At 58.1% G+C, this 14,914-nt stretch overlaps 3 protein-coding genes across 3 annotated transcripts; 1 reads left to right on the top strand and 2 right to left on the bottom strand.

Annotated features, from left to right (window-relative positions):
• Nucleotides 1-172: 172 nt before the first annotated feature.
• LTHEOB_91 (uncharacterized protein) lies at nucleotides 173-6,037 on the bottom strand (the record flags this gene model as incomplete). Its single annotated transcript, XM_035518650.1, has 10 exons — nucleotides 173-1,741; nucleotides 1,792-2,022; nucleotides 2,086-2,185; nucleotides 2,239-2,563; nucleotides 3,366-3,974; nucleotides 4,026-4,198; nucleotides 4,260-4,613; nucleotides 4,687-5,050; nucleotides 5,121-5,278; nucleotides 5,328-6,037. 10 exons carry the CDS (start codon nucleotides 6,035-6,037, stop codon nucleotides 173-175), a joined length of 4,593 nt encoding a protein of 1,530 aa, XP_035372093.1.
• Nucleotides 6,038-7,674: 1,637 nt separating this feature from the next.
• On the top strand, nucleotides 7,675-10,672 carry LTHEOB_92 (Rta1 domain protein; the record flags this gene model as incomplete). The annotated part of the gene is made up of 3 exons (XM_035518761.1): nucleotides 7,675-7,864; nucleotides 7,923-8,589; nucleotides 9,520-10,672. The coding sequence occupies 3 exons, from the start codon at nucleotides 7,675-7,677 to the stop codon at nucleotides 10,670-10,672; spliced, it is 2,010 nt and encodes a 669-aa protein (XP_035372094.1).
• A 163-nt stretch (nucleotides 10,673-10,835) lies between these two features.
• On the bottom strand, nucleotides 10,836-14,287 carry LTHEOB_93 (Cytochrome p450; the record flags this gene model as incomplete). Its single annotated transcript, XM_035518872.1, has 5 exons — nucleotides 10,836-12,167; nucleotides 12,228-12,358; nucleotides 12,410-12,923; nucleotides 12,973-14,120; nucleotides 14,167-14,287. 5 exons carry the CDS (start codon nucleotides 14,285-14,287, stop codon nucleotides 10,836-10,838), a joined length of 3,246 nt encoding a protein of 1,081 aa, XP_035372095.1.
• Nucleotides 14,288-14,914: the final 627 nt, after the last annotated feature.

Below are 14,914 nucleotides of genomic sequence, written 5' to 3' on the forward strand. Positions count from 1 at the left end.
GATAGACTAGCTTCTGGTTTCAAATCTAGTAGTACTTGGAGACTTCAGATTGTTTTCCAAATGTGTGCCTTACAATGATGAGCAATGTTGAAGATGTATTACTGTGATAGTACAATGGCGTTCTGCAAAGACCCCGGAGCTCGGCGAAACGAAACTGTTGCACATCCAGACCTCAAACCAGCTCCACCACCGCGATATCCTTCAGGTCCCTCGAACTAAAACCAACGCTCAGCCTCATCTCCCCCGTCGGTATCTCCCACTCCTGCGCCTCGACATTCCAAAAACTAACATCCCTCCTCAACAGCCGAAACTCGACCTTCTCACTCGCGCCCGGCTCCAGCTGCACCTTCTCGAACCCCCTGAGCACCCGCAGCGGCGTTCCTTCCGGCACGCTGCCAGACGGCATGGATAAGTACAGCTGAACTACGGTAGCGCCAGCGCGCTCACCCATGTTCTGGACTGTCGTCGACGCAGTCAAGACAGGTTCCCAAAGCGCAGGGTTGCCGCCGGGCTGAGCGGAAGATACTGCCGGCGGGAAGGACGAGACGCGGGTCGTGTTCGCAGCAACGCCAGCGACCTCCAGCGGTGCACTGATCTTAAACTCGGTATACGACAGCCCGAAGCCGAACTCGTAGAGCGGCGTGATGTTCTTCGCATCGAAGTGGCGATAATCAATCAACAACCCCTCCTCAAAGTCCGCCTGCCACGCCTCCGAGTCATTCGCCTTCGCCGTGCCCGTCAAGTTCACAACCGGGAAATCGTAGTCCTCCGCGCTCCTCGGAATCGTATGCGGCAGACGCGCAGACGGGTTGACATCGCCAAACAGCACATCGACAATCGCATTCCCCGACTCCTGGCCGGGGTAATACGCGTTCAAAATCGCCGTCACATTCTCATTCTCTGCCCACGGCATCGTCGTCACGCCGCCGGCATGATTCACAACAACCGTATTCGCACACCGCGCCGCGACGTTCGCCACGACCTTGTCGCCGTCCCAGTCATTCGCGAAGCTCGTCCGGTCCGCGCCCTCCTTCGCCCACGCCTTGACGAACACGATACACACCTCCGGATCCGGGTAGATGGCCCGGAAGTTGTCGGCGGCGAGTAGCTCGTTGTCGAGGACGTACTGCACGCGCGCGCCGTAGCTGGCTGCCCGCTGCTTGATGGCGTCGAGCGGCGCCACGACGTACGTGCTGCGCCCCGTGCCCGACCCGCCGCCGACGGTCAGCGTGCCCATGTCGAAGCCGAATGGGGATGCTGCGGCGTCTGTCCCCGGGAAGAACAGGCCGGCCGTGAGGTCTGCCGCGTCGTTGCCGAAGACGCCGATGTTCATGGGGGTGGACAGGGGCAGGGTGGCGTTGGCGTTTTTCAGGAGGACGGTGCCGGCGGCGGCGAGTGAGCGGATCAGCGTGCCGTGGTCGCCGCGGACGTCGCGGGCGGGGGGAAAGGTGCCGGGGAGCTTGACGCCGTAGGTGGTGGCGAGGACGGAGAGGGAGGTGGGGTCGACGGAGGGGTAGTCGTCGTCCTGGCCGAGGAAGAAGTAGGGCGTCAGCAGGCGGCGGATCATGTCGTCGAGGCGAGATTCGGGGATGGTGCCGTTTTGGACGGCGGCGGTCAGGTTGGCGCCCCAGAAGCTCGCGTCGAAGGTGACTTCGTCCCATGAGCCGGGCATGTTCAGGTCGAGTCCGGCTTCGATAGAGCGCACGCCGGAATGCACGGCGTAGAAGTCTGACATGACGTACTGATGGAAGGTTAGTTGTGTTCTACTGAATAAAAGGAAGTAGGACCTACTCCTTGGAAGCCCAGTTCGCCCTTAAGGAGGCCGTTTAGCATCTTTGAGTTCTCGCAAGCGTACGTCTGGTTGACTCTGTTGTAGCTACACATGACAGAGGCAACTCCAGCCTTGATTGCGTTGGCGAAAGGCCACATGTAAAGCTCATGCATGGTTCGGTCGTCAATGTTTGACGAGACGGCTTCGACTACCGTGCCGTCGGCGAGCACAGTGCGAGTCCTCTGAGTCTCCTGTTCATTGCCAACAAAGTGTTTCGCACACGCTTGAGCACCGGCCTCCTGGACTCCGCTTACGGAAGCATTCATAGCAATTCCGCTCAGATAGGGGTCTGGAGAGAATCCCTCCCAACCACGTCCTGCCAGCGGATGGCGTCCGAGAGCACCCGTGGAAGGACTGCAGAGAGTGAGCACAAGACAGTCGAAAGAGGGGAAGAGAACAGAACCCACCCCAAGTGAATGTGTGCCCCTTTCCCCTTGAACTCGGTGCCAAGTGCGTAGCCACGTTGCTTCATAAGCTCCTTGTCCCATGTCGCAGCAGTCGTCAAGCCTGCAGGAAATGTGCTCGTGAGATCACCAAGGCGGTCGCCCGCCGGGCCGTCTTGAAGGCAGAGACCAGTGAAATTGAGACGCTCGATGGGAGCAATGTTTCCAATGCAGCTGTATTCGGAAGAGCCAGTGACCATGGCAACCTTTTCGGTGAGGTTCAGAAGTGACACAAACTCGTCCGCTTTCGCGAGAGCATTTTGCCACCCGCCCGATCCTGTCGTGTTTGCTTGATAGACCAGTTAGTCTCCATCTCGTTGTTATGGCATGCAAACGTACGAGCAGGAAATGTATCCGGCGTTGTGAAGTGGCCTTGCGCGGAAGCACCATGACTTGTGGACAATAGGAGGATAAAGGGAAGAATGGCGTTGAAGGAAGGCATCTTTCACAGGACCCTTTGGCTTGACTGGCAGGAAACGGCGTGTGATTCTGGCATTAAATACTTCTCGTCGACAACGTCTCTCCCAAAACCTAGACCTGAATGAGCCATCCCTTAGCTGCGAGGGCCAGAGAACGAACAGACCCATGGGCGGATACATCGCGGATACGATTACGCGCACGAACTGTACGCTGCGTGTACTGGCATTAGCCATTGCGCCCCCGGCCCACTGCGGCAACAAGCGGAAGACGAATGGGGCAATTTCCGAGAATCGGCATTTCATGAGGCGTCTCATCACTCCCACTAAGCACCAGTGCTAGCATGCTCCGGGAATTAATATAGCGAATTGATAGAGCGTTGTAAACACATCGCTGGACGAAAGATATACCATTAGCGCGGAATTGAAGTTACAGAAAAGCCCGACTACATGATCAAACATTCAAAGAATATTCATACAACAATAAGAGGTGTAACTACAAAACATTTCTCTAAAACATCCACTCAAACACACCATCTCACCCCAGCATATCATACCTCGCAACAACCGCCTCCCGATCAACCCCCCGCTCCCTCTTCACCAACCACCCCCCCTCCACACACCTCCTCATCATAACCCTCTCCCTCGTCCCCCTATGCCTACTCCTCTGCGCACTCTTATAAATCCCCTGCCCCGTATACGCCAGCACCCCCAACCCGGCCGACCCCATCTTCGCCAGCATCCCCACCGACCCCTTGCCCAACCCCTTCACCACGCCCACCGCCCCCTCCTTCCTCCCACCCTTCACCGGCTGCACGAAGACATCCGTCAGCCCTTCGGCCAGCCCGACGCCGAAGTTCTTCGCCGCGAACGCCGCGCCGCTCTTCCACCCCGTGATGCGGCCGTAGTCGTGCACCCGCTCGCCGTACAGAGCGGGCGTTTGCCGCATGCCTTCGGCGACGGCGAGCGGCACGTCGAGGAAGACGCCTTTGGTGTAGGTCCCGAACCATCGGCCGACGCTCTTGCCGGATGCCACGGCCGCATTGGATGCTGCTGCGCCGCGGCCTTTGGTCTTGGGGCTCTGGGCGGCGGCGGCGGCGGCGTCGTCGTTGATGTCGGAGTGATCGCTCTCTGTGGAGGAGGATACGCTGTGCTGCCTGGAGCCGTGCTGGTGGTTGTCGCCTGTGCTGCTGCGGTTTAGGGCATGGCTGCTGTCTGTGGCGCTGGGTCGGGCGAGTTGGCCCTGGAGTAGTAGCGCGTGTTTCTCTGTTGACTCGGAGTCCTCTGTCGCGTTGGTGGTGATGGCTCGTGGAGCTTCGGCGGCACGAGACGGACTTGAGGGCGTGGGATGTGATTCCGGCCGGCTGCGCCTGTATTCCTGGTAGGGTTTGACGAACAGGTCCGCCGTCGCGACGACCATGTCTGATCCCCAGCCGAGCGCCGACGACGCACCGCCGGTGATGGGATCCCAGCGGCGGTTCTCGATGACGATAGGCTTGCTCGCGTATCTTGTTCAACACCGTCAGCATAACGTTTCTCACCAACCAAAGAACACAGTGAACCACATACATCTTCAACTTCTTCCGATCCAACCCCCCCTCACTAACCAACACCTCCGCCGCCACCTTCGACAACTTACACACGCCATCCTTCTTCTTCACCCGCCAACACGCCGGCTTGTCGGGGAAGACGTCGCACTTCATCCGTTCCAGCGCTGGCAGGTTAGCATGGAACGCCTCGACCGCCCTCGCCACCCCGGCCTCCGCCCGCATCTTCTCCGCAATGCCGCGCGCCGCCGCCGCCGCCTGCGGCGTGAGGCAGTACGAGATGGCTTCGGCGAGGTTCGTGCTGTCGAGCAGCCGGTGCGGGATCGGGACGGGCCCGGCGCCCGCGGCGGCGACCATCTGGCCCCAGAACGGCTGGCTGTTGTGTGATCGTTAGCAACAGCACAGCACCCGGCCGGCCTCGTCATGTGGTGGCGTATGACTATACTCACTCGCCAAAGAACGGGACGATAGTCGTCGGCCGCGCGTTCAGCAGCCCGCACGCCGTCGTGCCGGCGCCGCCGTGGTGCACGACGGCCGCGACGTGCTGGAACAGCCACTCGTGCGGGCAGTCGCCGAGGAAGAGCACGTTTGGGTCGGGGGCACCGTCGAGCTTGCTCCAGCCGCGCGAGATGATGGCACGGACGCCGGTTGTGCGGACGGCGGAGAGGATCGTGGCGCTTACGCGCTGCGGGTCGTCGAGGACGATGCTGCCGAAGCCGATGTAGACGGGTGGCGGGCCGCTGCGGAGGAAGGCGTCGAGGTCGGGGGGAGGCTGGTAGGCGGGTGGGGAGCGGAAGAAGAAGCCGCAGACGTCTGGATAGAGAGATGCGTTAGGGGCGCGAGGGGAGGGGGGTTGCGATTTTTTGCGCGCGGACGGACGTACCGATGTGGTGGGACCAGTCGGCCGGCTTGGGCACCAGGGCGGGCGACCAGCAGTAGGTGAAGGGGATCTTCAGGGTTTCGGCGAGCAGCGGGCCTTCGGTGGCTGGGACGGGGTCGAGGTCGAGGTCGTGGCGCCACTTGTTGATGATGTCGCCCAGACTAAGCACGCTGTTAGACCGGGCATGTTCGTCGTTGGGCTGAGACTTACCCTTGCCACGTTAGCCATTCGACGATACCGTAGGAGAGGAAGTTCTGGGTCGATTTGTCGATGGTCGAGCACTTGATGTTTGCCAACGGGTGTGGGAATGCTTTCGTGCTCGTCCAAGGCATGGTGAACATCAGATGCACAGGAATGCCCAAAGCCTCGGCACAGTGGATATGCGCAAAGCTTGGGGGATTCGCAATAATAGCATCTGCGACGAATGGCTCTTGCGTTTTTGTGTCCGGCTCAATGCAGCTTAGCCAGCATCCTTCCAGCATTTCCTTCACCATGACCCGCTTCTTCTGGATATCTCCACCACGGAGACTCTTCATATTCGGTATCAAGCCAGGGTTCTTCACCATGTATGCCATCAGTTCGGTGGGATCGCCGCCAATCGGATAGAACTCGAGCCCGGACTTCCGGACAAAGTCCTCGAAGACATTGTGTGTGGCAAGGCGCACGCGATGGCCGTGCTTCTGCAGCTCATTGCCGAGGGCTATGAAGGGCTGCACGTCGCCGCGGCTGCCGACAACCTGCACGACAATGTTCAAGGGGAGCTTCCAAGCACCCTTCAATGTGTGGTAGTCTGGAATGGCATCTGGCAGGTCTTTGGGCGGCTGCAAGATCAATCTCGACAGGGTGCGCGCGGCTTTGGAGTCGAGATCAACGTTAATCCGGCCGTCATCTGGTAGTAAGTTAGCACAGTCGAAGAGCATTGTGGAGCTGGACTACCTTTCACTTCAGCAGGAACCTCGAAACCGTGCGCTATCTCTTCGTACGAGGGCGGACTGGACGTTTGGATAGTTTCGGCGTGGGATTGAGAGCTGCTGGGCGGTGTGCCGCTACATGAAGCGGAGGATGTATGGGCTGAAGGCTGGATGATTTCGGCAGGCGGGCGATATGGTATGTATTGAACCGGCTCAGGAGAACCAGAACGTGAGCTGAAGCCGGAATGTGGTCGATTTCTCAGCGGGAGAGCCTGAGGGTTGCAGCTCGCTGACGATCGAGAACTTCCCGTCCGGAGTGGCGGAGAAGCATGATATTCCGGACCCGGACCGGCTGTGGATGCTATGTGCGGCTGAGAAAAGTGTCCATCGGGCGGTGTTGAACCTTTTTCCGGGGTATTCATCTTCAGAGCAACTAGGGTGACGGATAAGAAAGATGGACAACTAAATCAGAAGAAAGGTAAAAGACTACGCCGACAACAGGGAACCTCGCAAGAGCTTCGACAAGACAGGGCTTGAGATGTTTCTTCTAGATCAAAGAACAGCAAGATTAATGTACATCAATGATATTTCCTCGGGAAGAAGCACGAAGTAATATTTACAGGCGAATACGAGTACGCGGAATATCAATCACGTGACGTTTACGGGTACGTTGTTACTAGCTAAGAAGCGGGACAAGAACTGCTGCCTAGCTGACGCAATTACGGATAAAAAGTGGAGTAAGATCATGGATTGAAACGATCAGCCCCCTGCGCCAGATCCTCTGGGCATGATTCTTTTTCGCAAGCGCGACGGTCGGATTCTGTCTGAGCCACCTTCTTGGGCCGCTGGGCATATATCGCATGACTTAAAGAGCTAGAGACACGCCACTGCGGCTTGGAACTATTGCGCTCAGCCTCAGAAACCTTATTAAGAGCATCTGCATGTGCACAGCCGGACCCCGTGGGAAGTCCGCGGAAGGTCCGTGGAAAGCCTCACAGACATCTTCTGCTCAAAGTGCTCAGTGCGGACCAGTTCCTAGCGCTGAAACTTGTGACTCGGCTTTGCAAAGCATTCGAAACATCCACTGAGTTGCACTCCAAGTTTCAGTAACATTCGAACTATACTGAGTCGCCTTTGTTGGCTAGAAGAAGCTGTTTTTGCCATGAGCATCCATTGTCCGAACCCTGACCACCCAGTGTCTTGCCTTGGGCAGAAGTACCGCTATCGCCGTATTCGCATCAACTTTTGTGTCGAAAATATGCTGTTCGTTTTTTTTTTTTTTTGTGGCTTTCTGTAACGCCTCAAACACCTGCAGCGCAATGCTTTCATCCTGGGTCTAAGCCCACTGCATTAATTTCCTTCCGGTAAATGAAGCTCTATCACAAGCGTATTCGTTATAGATGTAGGGTACGAGTACGCGTGTGACTCGACTTGCACTGCCCTGTCGATTGTCGAGCGTATTCGTTTGAGGATGCAGCAATTATAGAATACGTCTACATACGCACAAGTACAATAAGCAGCTTCCTGTCTCCATCCATGCGAGCAAGCTACATTTTCGTTCATTCATCAATCTTTGACCTTTCTTTCTGCTGCGCAGGCGCGACATCTCCCACGGCTTGAAAACAGAACCTCAATCAACCACCGCCATGGGAACCTGTCCAAACGGCCGCGATTCCGACTACAAAAATGCCGACTTTGCATTCTACCGCTACGTGCCGTCCATGGCCGCAGCCGTGATATTCTGCCTCCTCTTCATCCTGACATCGTTCCTCCACACCGTCCAGATGTTCAAAACCAGGACCTGGTACCTAACCGCCTTCGTCATCGGCGGCTTCTGTGCGCACCTTCCGTCCCCCGTTAGCAATTAACACCGTGTGCTAACCCTCCACAACAGTCGAAGTCGTCGGCTACGCCGGCCGCGCCATGTCGGCCAAGCAGGACGCCGGCTGCTGGACGCTGATGCCGTACATCATCCAGTCCATCTTCCTGCTCGTCGCGCCCGCCCTCTTCGCCGCGTCAATCTACATGATCCTCGGGCGCATCATTCTCCTCACCGACGGCGAGCAGCACTCGATCATCCGCCGGACGCGCCTCACCAAGCTCTTCGTCGGCGGCGACGTGCTGTCGTTCTTCATGCAGGGCGGCGGCGGCGGGCTGATGGCCAAGGGCAATACGCTGGGCGAGAAGCTGATCGTCGGCGGATTGTTCGTGCAGCTGTTCTTCTTCACGTTTTTCGTCTTCGTCGCGGGAATTTTCCATCGGCGCATGGCGATGGTGCCGACGGCGAAGGCGTGCGTGCCTGAGGTGCGGTGGCAGCGGTATCTCTGCACGCTGTATGTTGTCAGCTTGCTTATTCTTGTGCGGTCGGTGTTCCGTGTCGTCGAGTACCTTCAGGGATCGGACGGGTTTCTGCTGCGGACTGAGACCTATCTGTACATTTTTGACGCGTTGCTCATGTTCTTGGTCATGGTCTGGATGAATTGGTTCCACCCTGGCGAGATTGGGGTTCTGCTTCGTGGTGGCATGCCACGTTCTAACGGTTTTGCTCTGATGAAGCTTGGGTGAGTTACAACGATCGGTGTGCCTTTTTATTTGGCCCTAAGGAATGGGCGGGAAGCAATTTTGGAACAGTTTGGTGGGGGAATGGAAAGGGCAGTGACTTTTTGGATTGTTTTTCTATTAGCTTGACAACTCGCGATGGTTCTACTTCTTTTTGAACCAGAGGAAAATGCTGCAATATAATTAGCCACATATCCCTTCTCCTCATTGTCTCTACCAAACAGAGCCTCTGAGGCCCTCTACTCTTAGCACTATGCGAAAGTGGACTCTACTACAAAGGTTCACTTTACATGCAGGCCTCGTGAGGAGAAAAAGGCATCTAAATGATCTCCGAATTGAGAGTTTATTGGCGTATATCTGACATCTTTCCCGACCTCCGTACTTTAATAAGTGATATACTTCGCCAGCAGATGTGTGTGCGGAAAGTAGAGATGCCAAGAATAAGTAATGGTTATAGGCCCCCACTCACGCGACTCATTACCTAATTATAGTACGGTAACAAGCTTGCCGTCCTGCTAACACCCCTTATTTAATCTTCCGAGCTTCCGCCTCGCAACTCACCCGCTCCACCACCAACGATCACCAATAGCCAAAAACGTCGATATCATGGCGCGACATTCAAAAACAAGCTCCAGCAAAGGGCGAAAGACACATCGCAAATCGCGACACGGGTGCGCAAATTGCAAAAGACGCCGTATCAAGGTATTTTTTTTTTCTTTGCACCGCCACAACATGCATCAGCTGCCCGAGATAATTGGCACCGCGCGGCTCTACTTCAAATATTATTGATCACCTAGCTAACCTCAGCCACAGTGCGACGAACAAAAACCCGCCTGCTCAAACTGCACAACCCGCTCCATCCCCTGCATCTTCATCTCAGAACCCCCACCACTCCACCTTATAGCCAACCGGAGCCGCCAGCGTCGACGCAGTCCCTCCTCCACCAACCACCCCTCCCCCTCCCCCTCCCCCGGCCCCCCAGACTCCAACCTCGACATCCCCACCCTCTCCCTCCTCCACCACTGGACCCTCCACACCTTCGCCACGCTCTCGCAAGACCCAGACACGCAGTCCTGCTGGCGCACCAACATCCCGCGGATCGGCTTCGCCGGCTTCGATTTCGTCCTGCAAGGCCTGCTAGCCCTGTCTGCCCTCCACCTCGCCCACCTGCATCCCGAGCGCCACGCCCAGCACGCCGCCACCTCGGCCTGGTACTGGGAGAACGCTCTGCGCGGCGCCTCCGCCGCCCTGGCCTCCCCGCCGTCAGCGCAGCCGCAGCCGCACGATGATGACGCTGGCCAGGGCGGTGGCGGGGCCAGCAGCGGCAACGCCGACGATGGCAGCGCCGACAGGACCTGCGCGCTGTACGCGTTCGCCGTCACGTCGTGCTTCTACACGCTGGCGCGCGGGCCGCAGCGGGTGGGGGATATGCTGGTCTGCGTTATCAGCAATCCGGACGGTGGTGCTACTGGTGGCGGCGCGGCAGACTGGCTCATCCTCTTCCGCGGCGTGCGGTCGCTGGTCGAGCTGGCCAAGGAACAGGTGCTGGACGGGCCGCTGGCGCCGCTGGCGAGCCTGGCGCGGCGGCAGTTGGAGCGGAGTAGTAAGCTCAGCCGAGGGACCGCGGGTGCCAGGGAGGGTGAGGAGGGGGAGGAGGGGCAACAGGAGGAGGGTGCAGGCAGCGCGGCGCTGAGGGAGCTGCGGCGGTGTATCGACGCGGACGGGGAGGAGGACGAGCCGAACGTGCACACGTATCGGGAGATGGTGGATTCGTTGGCGTTTTGCTTCCGGGTCGTCGAGGCGGAGGAGAGGCGGGGAGGGGGAGCGGGTGCGCTGGCGGCGAATTTTCAGGCGTTCTTTTGGCTGTATCGCATTTCGGATGATTTTGTGTTGTGCTTGCAGCAGCGGCTGCCGATGGCGATGGTTATCTATGCGCATTTTGTGGTGTTGATCAAGTCGATGGATTGGACGTGGGTCATAGGGAGCTGGCCGAGCCATTTGATGGGTCAGATATACGAGTCTTTAGATGAAGGGTGGAGGGGGCGGTTGAGGTGGCCTATGGAGCAGGTGGGTTGGCAGCCGTAGCTGCGCTGTTGTTTAAGGCCGAATTAGAAAAGCTGAGCTTCATGGACGGGAAGAAAGTCAGTGGCGTCAAAGATGAGAAACGATCCAAACAAGCCCATAATATTCCGAACCTAAACAAATTCACAAGAAAGAAAAAAAAAGAACACCAGCAACTCAAACCCACTCAAGCAAACGTATCCACCGCAACCCTCTCGTTCCTCAACCCCTCCCACCACTTCTCTGCCTCCTCATCCGTCTTACACACCCCCGCCTCCACAAACACCCTCCTCATCACCCTCCCCACCTCCTGCCCAATCACCCCCCGCCCACACACATACAGCTTCGCCCCCCTCTCCCACAACTCCCTCACCACCGCCCTCTCCCGCCACACACGGTCCTGCACATACTTACACCCCTCCGCATCCCTCTCCCTGGCCTCCCGACTATACGCCCTAAAAACCCTCACCACGCCCTGCCGCTCCCACTCATCAAACTCGCCCCTATACAAATCATCCCCCTGCCCCCTGCACCCGAAAAACAGCAACGCGGGCGCGAGCTTCGTCTTCTTCCCTCCTGCCTTCGCCAGCTCAGCTCGTTCCTGCACAAACCCCCTAAACGGCGCCAACCCCGCCCCCGCCGCCACCATCACAACCGGCGTCGCGGCCGGATCAGCAGGCAACCGGAACGCCGGCAGCGCCCGCCGCACCGACACGCTGAGCGCGTCGCCGGGCGCCAGGCTGGCCAGGTAGGTCGACGCGGCGCCGATGTGGCGGCGGCTGGGGTTGGCGTGCGAGGGCTCGTCGAGGACGGCGTAGGTGAGCGTCGCTGTTGACGGGCCGCCCGCGGCGAGGGGCGACGACGAGATGCTGTACTGCCTTGTGCGCATGGGCGGGTGCAGCGCGAGGAAGTGGGCGAGGGGGAGGGAGAGGGCGGGGTGGAAGCGCTCGAGGAGGTCGAGGACGGTGGTGCGGGTGGCGGTGATGGCGGCGTCGAACTGTTCGCTGGCGAGGTGGGCGAGGGCGGTGGCGGCGGGGGAGGCTGGGTCGGCGGCGTCGGCCAGGCTCGCGAGCGTCGAGACCGCTTTCTTCGACGCGGGCTGCCCGAGCTCGACGTAGCCGCCGAAGAGGTCGGCGGCGGAGAGCGGCGTGTCGGTTGGCAGGTTGGTCGGCCCCGCGATGGAGAGGGTGAGGACGCTGTCGGGGGTGAGGCCGAAGTAGCGCAGGGCGCGGGCGGTGGTTTCTTTGGGGTTGAGCGGGAGGACGACGAGGTAGTCGCCGCAGGTGTAGGTGAGGTTGGGGGGTAGTTCGAGTTCGAGGTGGCGTTTGACGGGGCCCGAGTCGGAGGGGGTGAGGGCGGTGGATGCGGTTACGCGGGCGGGCGTGACGTCTTGCTTGAGGAAGGCTGGGCGTGGTGCCGAGACTTGGACTTGCATTTGTTCTTGGTGTTTGGATTTGTTGGTGACGGCGAATTCTTGCTCCATGGCTTTCCAGAAGACGTCGTCGGTCCAGCTCTCGAACTGTATGCCCCAGCATGTTAGCTACGCGGGAGAGGATGGGCCTGGAACTTGTTCACTTACGTCGGTGAAGGTGTCAGTCGATGCTTGATCTGTCACGCCCAGCGGCGCCAGGCGACGTGCACCGCGCTCTTCCAGCGTCCGGTCCACCAGTTTTGGGATTCTGTGGAACGTTCGCGCCCAGTCACTGTGGCCTGGTATCCCGTCAGCAAGCACCCCTGAGGCTCAGCACACAAACCACTTACCGCATCCGAACACTGAATACCTCACTCCTTCCAACTCGTTTCCAGTAAGGCCTTGCAACCAGGTGACGAAATGCGCCGCGTTGTCTGCCGGCTGGCCTTCGTACGAGGCGAGCACGATGGCGACGGCATGGTCCTTCGGCAGCTTCTCGCGCGCAGAGTCCAAGTGATCGACGCCCACCACCTTGAATCCGTGGGCGGCGGCGTCGTTGGCGAGCCGGTGTGCGAGAGCTTCGCAGGTGCCCATGTTCGAGCCGAAGAAGATGGAAAGGGGGACGCCGCTTGCCGAGTCGGAACTGCCGTTTGATTTTGCAGCTTCGAGTCCAGCTTTTGGGGCGTCAACGGGAGCGGAACCGCTGCCCAGATGCCGCTCGAGCTGCGTGGGGCTCAGGCCGTGGCGGATTATAGCACGCATGCGGAAGTCTTTCGGCTTGATGGTGAGTGTCTGCTTCACTTCCAGATTGTAGCTCGGGTCCGCGGCTACGAAGTTGAAGTTTTGAAGGAGCAATGCGATGACCTGCGTGTTGTTAGACATGAGTCCTGTTTGAAGCTGCACATACACATACCAAAAGAGCTTCTTGCCAGGCAAACGGCCTTCCGATGCACGCCCGCATCCCGTTTCCGAAAGGCTTCCAACAGTTTGGATACTCGGTCGTAATGCGGTCGAAATTGCCATCCGTCATCCTCTCCGGCCTGAACTCTTCTGCATCATCGCCCCACACCTTCGGATCACGATGCAGCTGATGAAGTAGAACGGCAATTGGCTCGCCTGCGTCAACACGATATTTACCTTGCAGTATCTGCGGCGAGTCCTCCGAGCTGAGCGTGAAGAGGGGTGCCGGTGACTGGAGGCGAAGCGTCTCGCGGAGGAGAGCGGTGATGTAGGGGAGCTTGGACAGGTGGCCGACGTTGATGGGCTCCCGGCCAATGACATCGTCGACTTCTTTCTGCGCCTTCTGGTACGCTTGTGGATCTTTGAGGAGATAGTAGAACAGGAAAGAAAGCGTTCCCGATGTAGTCTCGTGGCCAGCGATGAGGAAGGTGATCATGTTGGCGATAATGTTGTCGTCGCTCAGCCCTTCCCCGGTTTTCGGATCCTTCCCGTTCAGCATGGCGTTGAGGAAATCCATTTTGCTTGTTGGATTGGCCCGCCGCGTGTCGATAACTTGTTGACCCGTCTTTTGTAGAACCGAGATATCCGCATCGTATTGTGCTTGCGTCTTCCACATCAAGGATTGGATCAACGCCGGCCTCTGATCGCGTCTGCCGCATTCGGAGAGAAAGCTGCCCATGGCTTCGATGAACGGGTGCATCTCGGGCGAGTAGAACGAATTGAACCGATAGTCCATGGCGCAAAGAGCGAGTGTGTCCAGTGTAAGCCGGGTAAAGTCCTCTGCCACCTCGATCGCCGTGTTCGGTCCATATCTTGCCCACTTGAAAACGAGTTGGCTGGCAATATCGTACATCTCGTCAAACATGCCGCGGATCGAGATTGGCCCGAACGCGGATATGAGCACGCGGTGTGCGATACCCCAGTTCTTTTCTTGCGGGCCGTAGGCTGTGAACAAGCCGTCGTGCGTTCCATTGCGTACTTGTTGCAGTGCAGCCGTGACTTTCTTCATGAACCTGCTCTCATCGCAAACTTCATTCACGAACGCCTGGCTGCTCACAAAGACTCGAGGTCCGTTTGGTGTCTGCAGTCTGAAGATGGGGCCTGTATAGATGAGTATTGAGGGGAAAATCAAAGTAGTGTTACGTACCATAAGTCTGTGCCAAGCGAACGAAGGATCCGAGTGCGAATTCGGGATCAATTTCAAGTATGTTCCCTATAAGTGGAAGGCCACGAGGCTCGGGAATAGGGACGAGGTCTTCTTTTGCCATGTTTCGTGCCGTTGACCAGTGGCGGTTAGAAAATGGATACTACTGTCCGTTTGAGCTAACCATCTACTGTCTGTTTATATGACCACCCGCCGGGTGCTTCGGATAAGAAACAGGGCAGTGATACACAGGCTCGCTTTTGAGACAGTGCCGACAGTCGATATTCTGACCAATGGTAGCCAGGATAGAGCGAGGCAAAGTGCTTCAAAGCCAAGAGACTCCCATACGTGTATTCATTATTGGGCGCTTGGTCAAAGAAAAGCCCGTGCCAGAGCCTGTAGATGCATAGGCCAAGGCCTCGATCTTTACTTCGCGGGGATGCATTTGGCCAACGGGCTGTCTTTGGTCCGCTGGATTGATTTTGTCCCTTTGGGCAGTTCTTCGGCCCGCTGGCGTGTCTTTGCGCCGTCGGAGAGTCTTTGCTCCACGGAGCTCCACGGAGCTCCACGGACTATCCGCGGAGCATCCCGACACCTCGGTAGCCCACCAATTTTGCCCTCGTGATCAATAGCATAATCCCCTGCCCCTTCGTATGCAAGACTTGCTCTGTAGCCAATGGTATTGTCATCTGGTAGGTCCGTAATGCCTAATTTGAGGCACAAATGGGACGGCAACTTGCATAACTCTCCG

This window comes from Lasiodiplodia theobromae (assembly GCF_012971845.1).
Source record: "Lasiodiplodia theobromae strain AM2As chromosome Unknown scaffold_1, whole genome shotgun sequence".
NCBI lineage: Eukaryota > Fungi > Ascomycota > Dothideomycetes > Botryosphaeriales > Botryosphaeriaceae > Lasiodiplodia > Lasiodiplodia theobromae.